The 16,139-nt window shown below is 34.0% G+C and overlaps 1 protein-coding gene across 4 annotated transcripts in view; it reads left to right on the top strand.

The window, feature by feature from the left end:
* Nucleotides 1-16,139, top strand: part of GRIA4 (glutamate ionotropic receptor AMPA type subunit 4) — a 353,850-nt gene that overhangs the window by 324,684 nt on the left and 13,027 nt on the right. For 2 of the 4 annotated variants that reach the window (XM_069468992.1, XM_069468991.1), the window contains one exon: nucleotides 12,966-13,080. The exons of the other annotated variants lie outside the window; for them this stretch is intronic. In XM_069468992.1, the coding sequence (XP_069325093.1) occupies nucleotides 12,966-13,080 (115 nt within the window). The remainder of the gene's footprint in view (nucleotides 1-12,965; nucleotides 13,081-16,139) is intronic. 4 annotated transcript variants of the gene reach the window in all.

Here is a 16,139-nt window from a genome sequence, read left to right as displayed (position 1 = left end):
GGAAATTTTATGAAAGGAGAAAAAAATGTTCAGAAAGAATGAGAATTCAGGCAAGTTGTTGCCAGAAAATAAAAAGTCATCATCTTTCAGTAATACAGGTCTACCATTTTGTTACAGACATGTTTAAAAGCCTGGCAAAACCTTAAAGTTGGATTGTTGGAGCTTTTAAAGAAGGAAAATCATTTCAGAAGGATATATTTTTGTTAGAGGCTATTGTCATCTGAGCAGGAGCAATAGTAGTCATGTCATTAGTAATATACACAAAAGGACACATATGAAATAGAAACGTGATGTCAATATCAACACGTGTTATTTTTATAGATAATTATATTGTAATGGTCACCAAATCCAGAAACCCAAGCATTGAACTTTTAGCACATAGCACATTTTGATGTCAGATAGTCAGGTTTTGACCTAGTTTTGACTTTCTCATTAACTGACTCCTTTAGTGAAAAGTACAGAATATATTTGAGTCACATTATTCATTCTTGATTTATTCATTCCTAAATTTTAAGATGCCAAACCTCTGGAATCTCTGCCTGGGCAATCATAGAAAAGAAGGAAATTGTTACAATATCTTTTAGTGAACTATTTATGTGTTAGAATTTGACATCTACATGGACATTAGTAATGTCAGGAAGAGTTGTTGTATACTTTGAATTCTTATGAAATATTTTTTGGTAATCTTACTCAGGGAAAGAATTGTTGGTAGATCTATAGTGACTTAGTTCTTTTGGATAACTTGAAATTGAGACGAAAACACCATTTTTTTTTTTTTTTGGCTTTGTTACTTAGTGGAGTGAAAGTATTGATTTATATCAATTGTACTCAATTTATTATATTAAAAATAGCTTATGGAAGTGTCCAAACTGGTAGCTTAAGACATACCCAACTTCTGACAAGGAGCAAATAACTAAAAGACCATGTTCTAGTATTATTATAACACCAACAAAAACAAATGTGAGACTATTTTAAGAATTTTAACTTTTTGTCACTTTTTTCTATTTGAGTTGTTTGATTTTAAAAATGGACATTAGAATATATTTGTTTTGAAATATGATTATGAGTTTTGTTGCTCTCGAGATAAGCAGTTTTCTATCTTCCCTTAGAATGACATAATCTTAAAATCTTTAAAGACCCATGGTCTTAGAATTCTTAGGCTTCAATTATTTTCAGAAAGTAACAGAAAAGCCACATGTTTTCCTAGTTGTGAGCCCCCTATTATAGTCCTAAACTTTGAATGGAGAACTCATACAGCTTCCTTTCATTAGCTTGTAATCCCTATTTCTAGAAGAAGCACTATTTTTATTATTCAAGTTCCTTCTCCTGTTTGTGTTATTGTCCCACCTAACCAAAATCCAAGCCAAAAGATTAGGTAGGTGAACACATTTTCAGTTACAAGAGCAAATACTAGCCTACTGGTAAGGAATCTGAAAACTTCATTGAGAGAAGAAAATTCAAATTGTGATTTTTTTTTTTTAGTCTCAGGAATTTGATGGAAAATTTAAAGTATTTGTATATGAAGTTTAAATAGATATATTTAGTGAGTTAAATACATGTTAAAATATGCAATGAAATAAATCTTAAACCAAACATAGAATTGACATTTAATATCTGTTGATAACAAGTATAATTTTTAATTTCTAAAATGAGCTGAATTACACTATTCTATGTAGTAAATTTAGTAACAGAAAAATTTTCTAAAGATGATGTGTTTTATTGGCTAAACTTAAATAGATGAGAATTGATTTATAAAAATATAATTATGGACAATTTTTATCTTGAAATTGGGAGTATCATATTTCCTTTGATATTAACAACAAAGTTGTATTTGATTTTATCATGGAGTGTTCTTTCCTTGTCTGGCTACACAAAGTGAATTGATGACCCTTTATTTTTCCTTTCTATAATCTCACTGAAATACTTTCTTAAATTATTTTGTTTATAAAATAGACCAAATTGTCTGCCATTATGCATAAAGACAGCTAGTGTTAATAATATTGTTATGTCCCTCTTGTCAACATTGAATGGACAGTTTGAAGCATTTTGTTTTGTTTTAAAACACACTTCATACCAGATCTTCCCCAAATCTATTAGTTTCCATAGTTGAAGGATTTCCTTTCGTTGTCCAGCACACTATTCTTTCACTTTATTGGGTTCCTTGCAAAACAGCACCTGAAGCTAATTCACTTTGACATCAATTCTCATGTAGTTATTGCATACCAACTATAATTCTTGCCCTGCACTAAGATTGGGAATGCATAAAGTACCAGAAAACACAGTTGCTATCCTCCAAGAGGGAGAAAAAATGTACATAGGTAACATTGTAAAGTAATACATGACTCAAAGCAAATGTGAATGCTTCAGATAATACATGTTATAATTCAAGGACGCGGGAGACAAATGGAATCTCGAGTATCCAGGAAAGACCTCATAAAGAAAGTTCTAATGTATTAGTTGATAAATATTTGTTGAATGACTAAATCATTCCTGAAAAATGATGAGAAACTTAGAAAGGCTAAAAGGAGGGGGAGAAGGAATTCCTGGTGAAAGTTCTATTATGAGTTTGGAGTCAATTCTGAATAAAATACCTTTGGGACTTTAAAGAAACTAGCCTGGCTAATGGCAGAAAGAGCCTGCTTGGGGGATTAGTGTGGTTACGAGATTAGTCTTCTATGTTAGACAAACCCAAGTTCCAGTTCCACCTCTGCCATTCACTAGCCCTGCAACTTTAGGCCTTACCGTCATTTGTAAAATGGAGACGTAATTCTATCATATAGGTTTGTTGTAAGGATTCAATGAGAATATAAAGAACTTGGCACAATATATGGCTTGATAAAATATAATGAAATTATACTTTAAAATTCTTGGGAAGCCTTTCATATCAGGAAAGTTAGCATACTATGTTGGAGGCAATCGTGAGTCCGCTGAAGGTTTTTGACAAAGCACTACAAACAAGCAGAGAAGCAAGAGGGTTCGACTCTAGGTAGCAGAGAATGGATTGAGAGGGCCAGGGGATCTGGTCTCAGGTGACAAAGGCTTCCACTAAGGTGAGACCAGGGTAATAGAAATGTATTAAACTAAACATCTTATTTTTTTTTTCTTTTTTTTTTTTTTTTTTTTTTGAGACAGAGTCTCACTCTGTTGCCCAGGCTAGAGTGAGTGCCGTGGCGTCAGCCTAGCTCACAGCAACCTCAAACTCCTGAGCTCAAGCGATCCTCCTGTCTCAGCCTCCCGAGTAGCTGGGACTACAGGCATGCGCCACCATGCCCGGCTAATTTTTTCAATATATATATTTAGCTGTCCATATAATTTCTTTCTATTTTTAGTAGAGGTGGGGTCTCGCTCTTGCTCAGGCTGGTCTCGAACTCCTGAGCTCAAACAATCCGCCCACCTCGGCCTCCTAGAGTGCTAGGATTACAGGCGTGAGCCACCGCGCCCGGCCTAAACATCTTATTTTAACCTTGGGAGAAGATAAATGTTACCCTTTAGTTAAATCAAGTCATCATATAGGTTCTTGGTATTGCTTTTCAAAGAAAATTATCTACTGCACTTCCTTCTTGGGTATTTAGGATGTATCAGTTCAGTTCACAAGACCACCTGCTTTTTGAGTTTCTTCTCAGTTCAAGGAGTACTTAGCCTGAAAGGACTGAAGTTGCCGTCTTAGTAGTGCAGAGAATCTATGAGTCAAATAGCTTCCAAAGCTTAATGGGTATAAACCCTACCAAGCCTGACAAACTTCTCGGGGCGGGGGTGGCAGGTGGGGGTGGGAAGAGAAGCTCCCTTAGAATGCCATCGAAGGTATGAACAAATAGCTTAGCTACCCAGGAAAGAGTGATGACAGGAAACAAAGATACCATAGTACTATGGAAAGAGCACTGGACCAGAAAGCAGAAGACCTGTGCCCCAGCTGGGCTTTGATGGACAAGTCACCTAACTTTCATTAGGCGCCGTCTGTAAAACGGGAAAGTTGGAGATACTCTCTAACCCACATTCTGACTCAAAAGTTCTAGGATTCTGTCTTTAAAGCCACTGATGAAAGTTTTTAGGAGTCTGCAAAGAACGGGAAGTATACAGGATCCATGGTCCACGGAATGGTTTAGAACTCCGGAAATCATATAAGGAGATGAAGGAATTCAAAGGCAGGGACAGGGGCAGAGTACACACTGCAAATCATGGTCCAGGCAAGGCACCGTCCTGTGGAACAGCTCACATGCTGTTTGTATGACACAGACCAGTTCTTATAGTTTTGAAATTTACTTTACTTTACCAATAAAGTAAATTTACTTTAGAATGATAATGACCGCAACTTGAAAAGTAGATGATATTCAGAGATAACTTGAAGTCCTTTACAATTTAGGCAGCTGTGGTCTTATCTTGAAACAAAGCTTTGTGTGGCGTGACCATGGATAGTGATACCAGCAAGGGGATGGCTTGGGGCAGGGACTTTCTCACATATAATCTCAAGTAGCGCCCCAAGGTCACCACAAATAAAATGGAATTTATGTTATTTAATGTGAATAATTGATACTTTGTCAATATTATGTAAGTGTAGCTAAAAGCATCTTTCTGCAGTTTTTTAAAAAGTTTTTATTGGTTTCACAGAGTCTTTTAAAAATGTTCCACACATTATGTGTTTGCAGAATGGTCACAGATTGAGGCCAATACCTTGGAAATCCCTTCTCGACAAATCACAGTCTGAAAACCCTTCTCTATTAAAATTCTGAGCTACCATGCACCATAAAAATGTTTTTATTTCTCTTACCTTTGGTAGACATACTTAAAAATCATCACTAATTAATTTTAAAGTAATTGTTATAATCTAGAACAGATTTTTTTTGAGCCATGTTCATGATTGCCCTTCCAAGTTCTATGAAATCCCTAAAATCGTATGCCAGTCTGTGGCTTTATACATCTGTGCATTTTTCCTGAGAAAGTATCCATAGCTTCCATCAGATTCTAACAGAGGTCCATGACCCAATACAGGTTAGAAAATTCTACTCTGTGACCTAAAATTGACAAAACCATGAAGCTAAATGGCATGAAATATTTGTAAAGCATAAAATATTTGTAAAGATTGCCTACGAAAACACTCAACACTAAAAATTAATTAAAATTCCCATTTATCACAATCCCTAGCTAATGCTCTGACTAAATTACTGGCAGACACTTTCACAAAAATCACAAACATTCTCCAGACCCAGTTCTCAGGTAGGAATTAGTCATGCAAATTCCAAAGAACATGCAATTTAGAGACAATTGCTGGAATTTAGTCCAGTATCTACTTAATTTGTTCAGTTCTTTTTGACTCAACTTGGAGTATGAAATACAAGGTCTCCACACTAACTTAATTATATATATGTTATCCAAAACCCAAAACAAAGATACTAATGTTATAGTCCGGAGAGCGAGAAAAGACCACGTAGTACAAATGAGATCGAATTAGTGAGTCTTTATTAGCTGGCCAGCGACCACCCCTGCTCTGGAAAGTCCAGACACAGAGAATGGCCCCGATCCTTAAGTGTGCAGGGGTTATATACCTTCACTACATGTGTGACACTATGCATACAACTCAGAATATGTGGCAATAATTTTCCCATCACCTGGGGGTCTGGGACCTGCCACAGACCGCCTGTTATGATTACAGTCTATAAGCAAGCGACCTTACAGAAGCACATAGCATCAGTTAAGTCAAGGAACATTTCTCAAGCATAGTAAAATTTAACTATACACACCTAATGATTTTAAACAATCAATTACAAGTTAATCACTTGATTTTTTCCTGTGATTCATGTATTTTTCCCTCAGCTCATAGGTCACGGGCTTATGAATCACACAGCAGTGAGTCTGTACACAAGATGGCTTCACTGAGGCTCATAAAGCTATACTGATTACTGCACCTCATCACGACTAACTTCCTCCTTAACAAAGTGATTTTCAAATGCTCATTATAAATCATGCTGGATCTGAATTGTCTTTCCACTTATAAAAATGTTTCCCTCCTAATTTTAATATTAAATTATTGATCAATTCCTAACTGCTTAGGAACAATAAATAAATAATCAATAGTGCCATTTTATGCAAATCTTACTTGTCATTGCATAAGCAAACTGGAGTGAAAATTTAATATCTTTTCTAAAAACTTTTTCCTTATATGTGTATAGCAATTTAGCCCAAATTCTGCCTTTGGAAATGAGTGCACAAATCCAATAAAGCAAAAAGAGCCTTGTGCTTGTCTACTGGAAGGAATAATTTGGGAAGAAAAGTAATAGCACAGCTACAAGTTAAATTGAAAACTTAGTGGAGCATTGATAATGCTGAGAACTGGGTACTCTTCCAAAGGCCTCACTAGCTGATAAAGGCTAGAACTGTGCATGCAAATGCCTTTCCTTAAGACCAGACATATTTAGCTCTTAACTCTTTATCTTTTGACAGCCTACTGATTTTTATTTACGTTTTACATTTTCCTGATTAATAAAATAGTTATTTTTCTTAGATTATTCATTGACTTGATGCAGAGTTCTGGGGTTTGTTGTAAATTCTCAGTTTTTCTGCTAACTTGCTCCACCTACCTTTATTTGGGAGACATCCTTAATTAAACTACAAAAAGTAAATCCTATGTGATATTTGCTCTTCCCTACCTATCTCATCTTAACACGTGGAATATCCTTTCAGGCATGCAACTCTTGTGACATTACTGACAATGCAGCCATCAATTAATAATACAATTAATAATCTGTATATACAGAGTTGGTTATTATTCATTTTTTATGAAATTACTCTTTTGTTAGAGTGGTACTGCAAAAATTTTAGTGTATATATGTGTGTGTGTGTATGTGAGTGTGTATACATACACACACACACACACACACACACATATATATGTGTTGCATAATGAAGTTTAAATCAAAGGAGTTTTCCAATCTGGAATTTTAGTTTGATTTCAAGAAAGAGATATAGCAAATATGTAGTAAAATGGAAGATAAAAACAAATTGCATTTTTTAAAATTCCTACCAAAAAGAAAATCCAAAGAAAAAAGTCTTTTTCTTAGGGTCTCTAATGCTTGTTTGGGAAAGAACATAGTTGGTATGCACAGAATCTCTTTTTCTAAAAACAGAGACATATACTTTTTCTTTTTTAAATGGCCCACTTAGCAGGACTCAATCCTATTCACAGTCAAATTCATTTAATTTGGCCTAAGGGAAAAGACTCACCTTGTCTATGTAAATATGTGTGAAACAGCAAGTCTTCTCTCCAGGACACTGAGAGTTCTATTAACATCCTGCAGATCCAATCTGATGGGGTCTGTCTGCTAATTGATGCATTACTCATACTTCTTTACCTGACTTGTTCCCCTCAAATAAAGTAGAGCTTTGTAGAAGCCAAATACATCACATGTCCTCAAGCCTGTGACCAGAAGCGCAAAATCAAGTGGACCAAGGCCGACCACATAATCAGGAACAATGAATATTTTTCTGAGATCCTTTAAAATAAATCCCACATTCTACCTCTTCCTCAAATTTTATTTGATCAAAAAATGGAATTTATATTTTGGCTTCAATCAAACAATTCTGTAAGGCATTATATTATAAAATAATACAAAGCATTTTTGTTTGTTTTTTACTTATTATTAAAGTACCACTGCCCATTGTAGAAAATTTGGAGTAGGTGAGGAAGCATAAAAAACAAATATAAACTAAACACGGCAGCTTACACCCATAGGCCTAGCTACTTAGAAGGCTTAGCAGGAAGATTACTTGAGGCCAGGAGGTCAAGGCCAGCCTGGGCAACTTAGCAAGACCCCAGTCTCTATTTTTAAAAAATACAATCCAAATCAACCATAATTCCTCCACCCAGAGATAGTAATTTGTTGTATTGTATTTTCTTCCAAATTTTTTCATTAACATTAAGTATATATGTAGCTTACTCTCATACTGAAATCAATGAATACACAAATTTCTTTTTTCTACTCAACATTATACTATAAGCATTGCCCCTTGTTAAAAATTTTTAATGGTTATAAAATATCAATCATATGGATTATTGGTGCTTATCAATACTATCACCTCAGGAGATTTGTAACTTATGCTGCCCACAATTTAGAAGAACCTGATACAGAGGAGTTAGATTGGAGCATCTGTATTTGTAATAAATAGTTCAGATACTCAAATCAAGCTTGATAACCACTGGTGTGGACCAAAATCTACTTAATCTCTCCTTCTTTAGGATTTGTAGACTGCTTTCACTGTTTTGTTATATAAATATACTATGAGATTTATCATAAATTACTTTGGCAACATCTTTGATTAATTTCTTAGGATTGATTCCCCAGAGGGGAATTATTGGATCAAGGGTAAGAATTGGTTTAAAGATTTTGTTGTATAAAGCCAACTTTTAATATTTCCTGTTTAGTTTTTAATTCTATCATCAGCTTATGAGAATGCCCATTTTATTAAATCCTTGACTATACTGAGCCTTATCTATGAATGGCAAGAAATGAATCTGCATTGCTTTAATTCACATTAGTTTAATTTCAAGTAAGGTTGAATCATTTTTATATGATTTCTATTTTTTCCTGCATAAGTTATCTATCAACGTCCTTTGCTGATTTAAAGAAATTTTCTCATTTCTTTACACAATTTCTTGTTGAGTCATATAATTTTTTTAAGCTTTTCAAAACTATATTAAGATGTATTGAGGACTATGAAAAAAATTCCCAGCCTCATTCAGGTAAATATTCTGGACACTTTAACACTTGATATTTAAAATTTATAGAGGGTATAGTATGAATAGAGCACTCAGTGAAGCATAGGCCTAAAATTAAGGAGTCTTTCTCATGTGTATACAGGTTGAGTATTCCTGATCCAGAATGCTTGGGGCCCTTCAAGTGTTTCTAGTTTCATATTTTTTTTTAGATTTTAGAATATTTGTATTATACTTACCTGTTCAGCATTCCTAATCTGAAAATCCAAAATGCTCCAATGAGCATTTCCTTCAAGCATCATGTCAGCACTCAGAAAGTTTCAGATTTTGGAGCATTCTGGATTTTAGATTTTCATTGGGGGTATTCAACCTGTATAATTAATTAATGGATGTCTTCTTATAAGGATAACACAGTACTAGCACCATTACATGGTAGTTAAGACAAATAAACTGCATTAAATCCATACACTTTTGACATCAATAACCAATAATAAAATGGTCATCCTAGGAAGATGGAATTGAATGTGTTTTAACCAGACTAAAGATAAAATTGCAAATTATTATATTTATTCTACAAACTATATGTGGCCTGAATATCCTGTGGGATCTAAGGGTTTGTATCATCGATCCTTTACAATAATATTTAAAAATCCAGGAAATCATAAAAATACTAATTTGCCCCATTTTCTTAGGTAGACATTTGATCAGATGTACACTTTAATACCTCACCAACAGAGAAATTACACTATAAGAAATATGGTCTAGAAGTAAATATAATGAGTAAGGCATAAAAGTAAGCAAAACGCATATCCAAATCTATAGAATTTAGTGACAAGTTATTTACAAAAGGGTAAACAGTAAGAGATAAATGTCTTAGTCTGGATTAAGCATGTTTTTTACAAAAAAAATCTTATTTAGCATCAGATTAATTTACCCAAAATTAATAAATGGAAAAAGTTTACATATGTTAGTTCCCATTCTAAGGCTTTTTTAAAATGTGGCATTTCAACATAATTCTCATTAACAAAAATGGGTCCCAGATGCTAGGGCAGTGAAGTATGAATTTTCATAATCGAATTTGACTGAAGGAAATTCCAGGAATAAAAACTTTTGGAAGTTTTTCAGTAGTCCTGGAATTTGACCAGGTGAGCATTTTTGTTCCAGCCTTAAATCACATTCCCCATCATTTTACCACTATGAAAAAAGTTATTTGGAGAAGTTTTTCTTACCTAGGCTTCCCTCGAGGAATAAAAGACAAAGGAAAATAAGTTTCCTGGGTCCCATTTCAGTCTATGAAAAGTCATTGTCAACACACCTGGTTCTCCAATGTGGTTTACACATCCAGCAAAAATGTGGTCACTTACTGTTGTTTCTTCTTTTCCTTCCATTTTTAAATGGAAAACAATCTATTTCAACTGAATTTATCCTGTAAAAGCTGCATTTAATACAATAAAAGGAATAATTAATATAAGAAATATCTCATAATATTTTTCCATCTCTTGTCTGCTCAGCAGATCACGGATTACAGCTTCTCTGATGCTTAATCAGGGCAAGAATATCCCTCATAATCAAGATGAGTTTCTGACATTGATTTTGAAGTCTACATCTGAAATGTTTGAAGAGATTTCAAAACAATAATAAATTTGCTGCAGCAAATATCTGCTTTCTACATCCCTCATTTATCTGACTTCTTATAACACCCTTAGCCTTGTTTACTATTATTACTCCTGCAGGGTTCCTTTTTCTTTTGTGGCTGGATAAAAAGTACTTTTCAACCTAGTCTAGTAAAATGAGTGAAGAAACTTTATATATTTTTTAAAAAGTCATGTGACAATTCTTATTATTAACAACATGTAAAAGTGATTCATTCCATAAAATAGAACAGATGTCCAAATGGTCATTATATATGTGGCTTATGTGGAAGTTTAAACAGCAATCCAAAGAGGGTCTTTAGACTTAAACTTGTTATACGAGGAAATTACATCTTTAGTCAGATAATCGTATAAAATAACAGTCATTTTTAACATGCAAAGAAATCTTGAAATACTAAAGACTATCTCCAAATACTAATTACAAAATGCCTTATACTATGCATCACTAAAGAAATGTAAACTTCATACACGATGGTATACTTCATATGATGGTATAAAGTGGACTTTATTGAGAGACCACAGGTTTCTGGAAGGAAAACGTGGATTTTTGGTGAACTGGGCAGTGACTTATCTATTGGTCAAATGTATAATATCAACCAAACACACACACACACACACACACACACACACGTGGATAGCAGTGTGAAACTAAACTGTTTTTACATGGCCTATAGATGGTATTAGAAAGACAATGTCTTAGAATAATTTTGTAGAAAGCTTGATTCCAGAGAATTTTCTCAACCTAAAAGCGTTTTTTCCTTATTCATTCCTTTATTTTGCTTTTTTGTTTTCTATTGTGCTGTGAAACTGTCTTTGGATATGGCTAATAACCCTGTTAAATAACCCTCTCATGAAATGATTTTAGTTTTATCAAAGGAATGGTCTAAACCAACATATAAAATAATTGGAATACCACTTCATTCTTAAAAATCTAATATGAATGATTAAATCTAAAATAAAGTGGGTTATAAAAGTAATTTTCTCCAAAGTAGAAATTTTAGTAGTTAGCTTTAATTCATTGAAAGAAAAATATAGTTTCTTGTAGACACAAAATAAATTAAAACAATTTCTTTCTCCCAACAGAATTTTTGTAATAGATATCTGTCTTCACTGAATATTTATTCACTCCTACATTTTAATCTGTTCCTTTTTGTAATTAAACTGACAACCTGATGCTATTCACTTTAGCAAGTATATTAATTATTTTACACAACTAACATGGCATTTACTTGAAAATATAGGAATAGCTAATTATTTACTTAGCATTTAGCAAATGGGCAGTCTAATCCTTAAGAAGTGTTAATACTCCCAAATTATGTGGTTTACTTATGAGAACTGTCTACTCTCTAACTGGATCAGACCCTCACAACAGTAGAAAAGCACATTGTTTACTGGAAATATTACCCAAACTTGTTAGGAGAAGAAACACTTTCATCAGCTGATTAATGGCAAAATATGCAACGCTTTTTATTAGTCCACTAAATGTCATTTCACTTGCAAATCAATGTTCAAGTGCTATTTAATATCGTTTTCTTTTATTTTATCTATAATTGATTTGGCATTAAATAATCACCAAACTCAGTGCTTATCAAATAACATAACACAAACTGTACTTAAATATATAATCCACTCCTTAGATTTAACAGAAATTTCATTAAACAATGTAAAAACCTCTTGAAAGAGTTAATGGGTCATTGAAAAACTGTAACTTGAAAACAGGAAAGAAACCAAATGCATGCAAGGCAAAAGCCCATGACACATTTTTTTATTCCTCTTACAGAATAATTAGAATATGCTCCCCCTGTACCCTTAAAGAGATAAACATGGAGACAATCTAATCTAGAGTGTTTGTTTGCAAAGTCCGTATCACATGCAGCATGACTTCCTGGGGCTTAATTACTTAATTTAAACAGTCAAATTGGGTATGTGATCCTAATTTCTAAATAGCATCCAATGCCTTTAAGAATCAACACAAAATTTAGATACAAAAACTTTTCTGCTGCTATCTCTTGACTATCCTGTGACTTCCAGCCCATGAAACTGAACTGACCTGGAAATCCTAGATTCTGAGACCACCTAAATCAAACAAACAAACAAACTAAACCCACACAAATAATAAAGTGAATAATGATTAAGCCATACTCTTTGTTAAGAAATCAGTACCCAAAAATTAGTGGCTGGTTTGTTGGTTTGTTTATGCCATTTTGTTTTTCCTTCTGGGAATGAATTTTCATTTCAGTCTCTTTGGAGTTGTTGACATTCTTAGAGGCAAAGGAATTCAACACACAATTCTTTCTCAATTACTAGTAAATTCAAGTTTATTACTGTTTTGCAAAAAAAAATACCATGTAATTGGTTGATGATGAGATCAGCTATTTGACAATAAATGAACTGTAAAAGTGAAGAGCACCAAACACTGCATGTTTAATACGTTTGGAATTAGTTACAATTGCCTTTGGTTTGGACTCTGGTGGAAGGGGCTGCAGGATGGCAAAATGAGAGGTTTATTTAGCGTCTGGGAGAAGCTTATAAAAGAGCTTAAGTCCTCATTCCTTCTAATATCTTAACAGCTGTGCAGTTTCTTACAAAATATGTTTTATCGTTTCAAGAAATGCTGTTAACCTCGCAGTTTTAAAACTGAATGAACAAGGCCTCTTGGACAAATTGAAAAACAAATGGTGGTACGACAAAGGAGAATGTGGCAGCGGGGGAGGTGACTCCAAGGTTAGCCTCAATGTCACCAAAAGCGGGTAAACAGTATGTAAAGTAATAGGTGCATCTGCTGGGAGACTATGGTTTGGACCTGCTAATACCAGTCGAATTGCTAGTCAAGTCCCTTCACAAACTTAAGTATGCAATTACTGTCAACGCAAAAATATTTGCAACCATTATCAATTTGGTGGCACATGAACAAACCTAATGAAAATAGTCATTGGAAATCTCTGGCTTTGAAGAGGCTGTGGATTGGACATTGCAGTCCTATGAACCTCGGTTCTGGAAAGTAGGAAGGGATGCAAGTTTCTGAAAGAGCAGTTTAGTGAAAAGAGAAGAGAGAACAGAGAGGGTAAGTCTGTTTTGTTTGCTTCATCATTTAAGTAACAGCGATCACCTAACTCCACCAAGACCTGTCTAGAGTACCAACCAGAAAATTTTCTCCATCTAAAACTCTCAGGCTTCTGTTAAAGTTAAATAACAAATCAAAGATAGTCATATGCACTAGACATTTTTAGCTTTCCATAAATGGATCAAATTGCAAAATAACCAGGCTACTAAAACAAGATCAGCTCAGCTTTGTCTTCATTTTTATCATATCTTCAGTCTCATAAAATAACGTTTTTTTAAAATTTCTAAGCAGTGTCTAAAGAAAAAAAAAGGTATACAATTAACAGAATATATTAACTAGGGTTGCAGAACCCTTCTTCACTATTTATCAGTGTTTATAGACTTAAAGAAAATCCACAGATGGGAAAACTCTGACTAGTTATCTTCAATTGGTGGGTAAGAATAATGAAAATTTTAAAGTATATGCTCTTGTCTTTGTTTTAAAATCTAGAAAATTATCCAAAACAAGAAATCCTGTTTATCTTCAGGTCCTTGATTGGGATATAAATCACCTCACTTGGCCACCTAAACCAGAGAACGATGCTCTGTTTTCAGGGAGTGGCTGTCAGGAAGGCCGCCATTACCTTTCCCAGACCCTGATCTAAAAAGCCTTTCAAACTGAGCTCACTTATATATTGCAGGAGGAGGAAGGATAAACTTTGCCTCCATTCTAGGCACCCTCTTAAGGAGTATAAACTTGTTATATATTTTGGATCCCCAACTTACCTGGAATTTTTTGACAGTTTTCATAAACGTATAAAAATAAATATACATATGCAGAGAAAACTATTCAAGTTTATACTAATAATCTACCATTCCTCTGGAAATATCAGAAAATGTCCTATAAAAGCACCAGAGAACATAAAAACAAAGATACTCTATTCCTTTAGAAAAATTTTGTTTTCAGGTTTTTATTTTTATCACAGTTATAAGAGAAATATAACACTGATAAATATAACACAGATAAAATTTTCTACAAATATAAATAATGAAGTCTCATTTTAGTGTACATTAAAGACTCTTTCCATAGAAAAATAAACAAGTAGAAATGTACATATATTGGGAAAAAAAATCTATGTAACCAAAATCATTTTAATTTATTTAGATGGACTGGACAACTCAGTCAGATTTAATCAACTTGTATCCAACACATTGTTTGGTACATAATGAAACTCAGCAAATACTTGTTGTCCAAAAGAATAAATACGAATCTAGCCTTGCAGCTTCTAAAATCAAACTACTTGTTCTTACAGTTATGGGGTACATTACTTTCACCACACATGAACTACAAACTGTTTTAGAATAAATGTTATTTCAGATTTTAACAAGTAGTTTTCTAAAATGTTATAAAAATTAACATAAAATGCTCTCCCAAAATGAAATTACAGTATGTTCTATTTTTCCTAAGGAATTTTGTTTTTATACCAAAAAATAAATAAATTCAAAGTTATATATTGGTGTAAGGTTTATCATCAAGATAATAAGCTGTTGCAATCTAAATGTTAATACTCAACTCTGAAAAAAAAATAACAATAATACTCAACTCTGACTTTGTGATAAAAGATGACATTTTAAATGGCCTGAGCTAACTAGATCAAAGTAAATTACTAGGAGGCAGTTGTTGCTTTTTTGTTTTCATTATGTACCTTCTTCAGGTGACTTTTTCTTTGTAAACTTATCCTGCCCCTCCCATGTGGCCTGATCTTCATCAAAAGAAGTAAAATAAGCAGGAAAAGTACTGACTTGAGGAACGCAGCTGGCTCTACAGCCTGTGTTGAGAGCAAAACCCAAGCAGAAGAGAGAGAATAAACTTGGCCAAGCAGTGCAGGGGGAAAAAGACACAGAGGGCTCAGCACAAACATGCTGAAATCCTGACTTACCTGATTTTCAAATACAGGACCTTTTAATAAGACAAAACTAACTTTCCTAATAGTCATTCATCTAACGGAGGGGGGGAAATGGAAGAGGAAACCTGTACCACACATGAAAAGGTTCCTGTGAGGAGACAACTGACCCATCTGTCACTCAGGATTGTAACCCAGGGGGACCTCTCCAGCCATCCATTCAGCTGAGAAGTTTTAAACTTCTGTTTTAATGGGGCAATGTGCCAGTCAGTACCAATGTAGAAGAAGACACCACTGTCCTTTCCCTCAAGAAGCTTATGATTTAATATAATCAACAGCTGAAGCATTTAGCATCCCTGTGGCACCTTCCCCGTCATACCCCAAAGCAATAGTCAGCATCCCTGCTCACCTGACAGCCATTCCCAGTGGTATGAAGTTCTAATCTTGGCCATCCTTGGCCAGGAGGCTTCACACTGAAACATAAAAATTTAACAAAAGACATGACAAGCAGAGTCCTGCATCTTAATTGAAACAAATTAAAGCAGAAAGGCATGATCTGGGAGATACAAATTTGTTTGTTTGAAAACTTGATCTTTTGATGGTGTTACTATTATTGCCATGTGGTCCTTTTTGTTATGGTCACAAGAATTCATACTCCTTCTTGTGAATACAATAACAAAAATTTACTGATTGATAATGAACCTATTTAAAATATCAACTACAATGGCTAACACTGATTTTCCCTTTGATATTAATCTAATATGGTTTAGTCTAAGCACAAACCATACCCAGATTTTTATGCGAATTTTTATGTGAGTTGTTTAATTCTGGTTCTAG

Source organism: Eulemur rufifrons, chromosome 6 (genome assembly GCF_041146395.1).
Source record: "Eulemur rufifrons isolate Redbay chromosome 6, OSU_ERuf_1, whole genome shotgun sequence".
In the NCBI taxonomy this organism is placed as follows: Eukaryota; Metazoa; Chordata; class Mammalia; order Primates; family Lemuridae; genus Eulemur; species Eulemur rufifrons.
The sequence above is the reverse complement of the archived record's forward strand: the minus strand, read 5'-3'. Positions and strand labels throughout refer to the sequence as shown.